We start from the raw sequence: 5,312 nt of genomic DNA on the forward strand, positions 1-5,312 counted from the left end.
ACAATTTCAGAATAAAGAAGAAGAAAATAAAAAAAACGTAGCGTATACATATATAGGTCTTTTCGCGACTGCGAGGCGGGGTGGTTTTAGCTGCAAACGAAAAAAAAAATATATCGCGTATGTACACTAGGTGTTTAAGAGCTTCATAATGAAATATTCTCAGAACCAACGTGCATGGTTGAATGGGCGGAGGAAAGGGGTGTGGAAGGGGGGAGGAGCCGAACAAATATTGTTACGATTGGCTAAAGTAATAAACAGCCAGTTCATAGTTTAGTCGATTATAATGGTATTTTTGTCACCTCTTTCATGCTAACTCTACATAAAAAAAAAAAAAAACTCGATGATAGGCTCGGAGTTTCAGGTAAATATGATTAGCAACTTAAGACTAAACTCCGATCTTGTGATAAACTTTAATACAAATTGAAACTCGTACAATCTTGATCTCTATGTCAATTGGTATTACACGTCGGGTTTTCGTGGAAAGCTATGCCGATAACCGGCGGCCGTGTAAGTACTTCCGGATTAATCCTGCGGCGACTGACGATCAGTGAAATATATTCTCTTCGTTTTCTTCTCTTCGTTTCTTTCTCGCGTTCTAGAACGTTCTTCTCGTTAACATCTGTGATATACTTTAATCGTAGTGTATTTCCTATATAAAAAAAAAGAAAAAAAAACAACAAACGTTTGAGAGTAACCAGCGACGACAAGCGACAGCGACAAGGAGTGAGCAAGCAATTAGAGAAACAAAATACAAGTGGTAGTGCGACTTTTTAATAAAAAAAATGAAAAAAAAAAATGAACGATACAAGAGAAAATAATATTAAATGAAGATAAGTGTGAGGTTCTGAGTGGAGAGTAAACAAAAAAAAATAATAAAACACACACATACACACACGTAAGTATGTACGTATATATGTATATGTATATGATATGATACGATGCATATAACACACACAACGCGCGCGCGCGCGATAGTGTGTGAAGAAAAGAAATATTCTATACTATATATTCGGTGTGGTTTATTTTGATACTACCGCGTGCGGTAATATTTAACGATTGTCGAGGATAAGTTTAATATATACTATAAATGAACAAAAGTAGAAAAAAGAAGTAAAGTAAACGCAATTTTATGCCTTCTAACGTTGACAAACGTTGTCGAAACATCGTGGTGAAGCCCGCGCTGCGAATGCTTAACGGCAATTAACGACTTACTTCGTAGATTCGAAGTTTCGTATTGTGCAGAATTGGAAAGAATGCTAGCGAAAGGTATCTGGATCTGATTGTTCGTAGTGTAACATGACCATCTTCTTTGGCACAATAATAAAGACAGGGCACACGTATTTTTGTTATTTGCCAAAACGAAAGCGTGACGAAGAGAGAGAGAGAGAGAACGAGACACATCGAAACTCAGAGCGGGAAAGAGGCAATAGAGAGTGATTCGACGAACTTCAATGCAATAGTGTATATACCCGCGATTTGTCTTCTAACATACCACCCTTGCATACAGAGATCGTACTACTATGTCGACGTTTGCCGCGAAAAACCGTTATGGTGGCGACCGGTAGCGTCTCTGGCGGAATCTAGCGAAGTGAACGGGGAGAGTACCCCTCTTGCTCCTGTGCCTTGCCACTGGTCATCTTTCCAGTTCTGCTCAGTAGGTTGCTAAACGTTAATAAGTGCTGTGTGTACCACGCGGCTTTACGAAAGAAAACAGAAGATAGTTGCGCGACAAAGTCGTACGATCTGTCGGTTGATTGAAAAAATCGATCGTGTTTTTGTTCTAACTAGATTGATTACCAACTGCCTTACGCGTTACGTGTCACTTTGATTGTCCGATAATCGTGGGCGTAACGAGCTGTTTACCAGCGTTATGGTGATAGTTTCCTTTGGTGTAACTTGTTGAACTTATGAATTACGCAACGCTTAATTAACGCTGAAGAAACGGTCGTTTCGTTTGAATTATTTGTTAATCATTGAGCGTCTAATAAACGACACAAGCGTTAGTGATAACGGTGGAAAAATTCGTGACATTTTTCGCTTGATCGATCAATCGTACAGCTCTGGTCCGTAGTATACATGAAACTACGTAGGAGTATCGACTGTTGATAGTTAAATTTACTCCGTTTAAAAGGTCTAATGTAAATCACATACGCACAATCACGCCTATTCTATTTACGAATTGAAATAGGAGATAATTACTCAAATGGTTGTTGCTGTTGATCTAATAGTTACGTAATACTAAATTTCGGTTAAATTATGGGTAAAAGTACACTGCCGTTTGTAAGTATTAAAACATTTGCTGAATGTGAAGCATACTGAAATCTAGTCAATTCTACCGAAATCTATTAAATTTTATTAAGTGAAATCTAGTGAAATCTACAGAATTCTACATGCGTCTATTAAAATCTACCGAATTCTACTAAAATTTATTAAAGTTTACTAAAATCTACTGAAATTTACGGAATTCTACAGACGTCTTCTAAAATCTACTACAATCTACTGAATTCTACTGCCCTCTACAAAAATCTACTGAATTTTACAGACGTCTGTTAAACTCTGCTTACCGAATGTGGAGCAATTACACTATATTGTTCCCAACGTATGACTAACTTTTGCGATAAAGTGTAATTTGAATCGTACGATACTTTGTACACGAACATAACGGGTGTCCCGATATTTACGGACGGCAGTGTAAATCACTGGGATTTGTTAATCGTAAAGAAAGCAAAGGGAGAACAATGTGTCACGGAGAGTAAAAATTGACATTTGTCAAAGAATCAAAAAATTTCATTGTGGCGTATTGGACTTCCTTGGACCTTTTAATCAGAACTCCTAGATTATAATGCATTCGTATAATATACGTACATACATGTATACACGTACACTCATATACACATACTTACATGGTAACATATATGCGCGTCTCTCTGGCACCGAACACACGATCGAGTCGCGATATTCTCGATAGCGTTAGACGACTGACCTCCGAATTATAGTTTACTCTAGCCACGGGATGATCGTGTGTAACCACGCGTGCGAAATTTCGCCGATCAGCTTGCACGTGTGTATCGTTTAGCGAACAACAAACAAACAAACAAAAAAAAAACGTATGTGAAAAGAAGAAAAAAAAACTGGATTAGGCGAATCTAATTTACCGTTATAATGTAATATGTGCGCAATCACAGGCGGCGGAAACCATTATTTCTATCCGCGACCGAGAGAATTCGCTGATAGCAAAGTAATAAAAAGAAGAAGAAAAAAAACACTATGTTAGAGAAATCAAGCGATCAATAAAGAGGTTAATCAAGTAATAAATGGATTGACAAAATAAAAGAGTATGTACATATATGTATGCATACGTATGTATGTATGTATGCGCGTGTGTGTGTGTGTGCGTGTGCGTGTGTGTGTATATATATGCACATGTATAGTTACGTGAATAATAAGTACAAGAGATAAAAAATAAAAAAATCGTGCACGCGCAGGTAATCAGAGTTATTAAACGTGTTATTCAGTGTACTTGTTACCGCGTGCCTCTCGAGTCTGTTCTTCGCCCCTATTTGCCTATTAAAAAAAAAAGAAAAAAAAAGAAAAAAAGAAGAAACCGGAAGTAAGGAGTAACAAAAGAGAGAGAAAAAAACAAACAAATAAAAGTAAGGATAAACTAAAGGACAAAGAAGAAGAAGAAGAAGAAGAAAAGAAGAAACAATCAAAGAACAAAGCAGAAAACTTGGTGAGAGGGAAGAGGAAAAACCTGTGAAACAAGAAACGAGAAAAAACAGAAAAAAACAGCTGTTAGCGGCCCTCAGATGTAAACGTGCTATTTTAATTACAGCAGCAAACGTATATATAAAGCAGGCATTGTCCATACCGACCGCATACGAGAAGCGTCCTTTCTGTCTGCCTGATGCCTCGTACATATATGCGTATACGTGTATTTTAGGGTAAAGTCTAGCCCACGGTGAACGTTCGATTGAATTTCCAAATAGAAACAGTGGAGTGAAGAGACGGCGGGGAGGGACGGATGGTAAGATGGCTGGTTGGGAGGGGGAGGGGATGGATGGAGGGGGAAGAGAGAGAGAGAGAGAGAGAGAATGAATGCGTGCGTGCAAATGTGTGAAAGAGTGGAGAAGAAGAAGCACGACGATAGAAGCGTAGAACAAGACTAAATATGTACAAATGTAATAAATTGAATGACGAATACGTTGCATTGACCCAATGACTTTTTTTTTTAATTTGTTCCACTTTTTTTACCTGTTCTTTTGGTTATTACTATCGCTATTATGTAAATAAGAAAGTATCGTAAAAACGTTTCGCCTTTCGTCTTTAGAGGGGCCGATAAGTAGCTGTTTTTTGGGAAATATTTGCAAGAAAACTAGCGGAGCTATTGCAATGAAACTTGGAACGATTATTATTCGTATCTTGCACTGTGAGTCTAATTTTTTTTCGTGGTGAAATACAGCGTAGCTTTTGTGTGACGCGTATCGGTAGTAACCCTTGCACGGTAAAAAAGAGTTCATACAGTGTGCAAGAAACTACATTGAAACATAAATTCCGGTCGTTATTTTATATTTATTTGAAACGAGTTATTCTGATAAATACAAATAGTAAAGAGAACAACGATATAAGAGATATATGTCTTTATTTGCTATATAATAAAGTATATTATAACGCCTTACATATGAAAATCTTATCCAAATCAGTATCATATTATTAACTATACTACGTTAATAGATTCTTAGAATTCTCGTTTAGCCAGCTCCGTTGGTAGCAAAAGCCGTGTCAAAATTTCTGCTTTCGATCCGCGATTATTAAATAAGTATTTAGAAGGAAATTATCTATTGTCTGTGCTTAGGGTACCGTGAATCCTTATTCTGTAGACGCAGGTGTAGTCATTGTTACCGCTATTAGAATGAACCTTTAATTCGACTATTTCATACGCTTTTTTCGATGTATGCTGAAAATCATAAGCGATCGCGCTTTACTAATTTACCCGGGCGTTAATTTCAGGTGTTAATTTACCTGAGCTTCGAAATATTGTACAGAAGAACCAGTATTGTCGTACGTAAATTCACCAAAGAAGAAAGGATTTGTATCATCTACGCATATTAAGCCCTGAAAACAGCGTTAAACGAAATCTTCGATGAAATATATTTCCTTTTATTATTTAGGGTTCTTTAAATAAATTTTTTATTAATACGCTATCTTCGAAACATTATCAATGATTTCGCAATATGGATGAAATTATCTTTTAAATATTTCTTATCGTTATTTTTTTCATTTTTCTTATCTAACGAAGCCGCACATACCAG

General features: G+C 36.8%; 1 protein-coding gene across 1 annotated transcript in view; it reads right to left on the minus strand.

The window, feature by feature from the left end:
* Window positions 1-4,834: 4,834 nt before the first annotated feature.
* The window catches only part of LOC108570144 (tetratricopeptide repeat protein 39C-like), an 11,482-nt gene continuing 11,004 nt past the window's right edge, over window positions 4,835-5,312 (minus strand). The window contains exons 15-16 of the mRNA XM_017931934.1: window positions 5,023-5,115; window positions 4,835-4,957 (exon numbers count right to left, since the gene is read on the minus strand). Of these exons, the coding sequence (XP_017787423.1) occupies window positions 4,835-4,957; window positions 5,023-5,115 (216 nt within the window). The remainder of the gene's footprint in view (window positions 4,958-5,022; window positions 5,116-5,312) is intronic.

Source organism: Habropoda laboriosa, unplaced genomic scaffold (genome assembly GCF_001263275.1).
Source record: "Habropoda laboriosa isolate 0110345459 unplaced genomic scaffold, ASM126327v1 scaffold80, whole genome shotgun sequence".
Classification (NCBI taxonomy): domain Eukaryota; kingdom Metazoa; phylum Arthropoda; class Insecta; order Hymenoptera; family Apidae; genus Habropoda; species Habropoda laboriosa.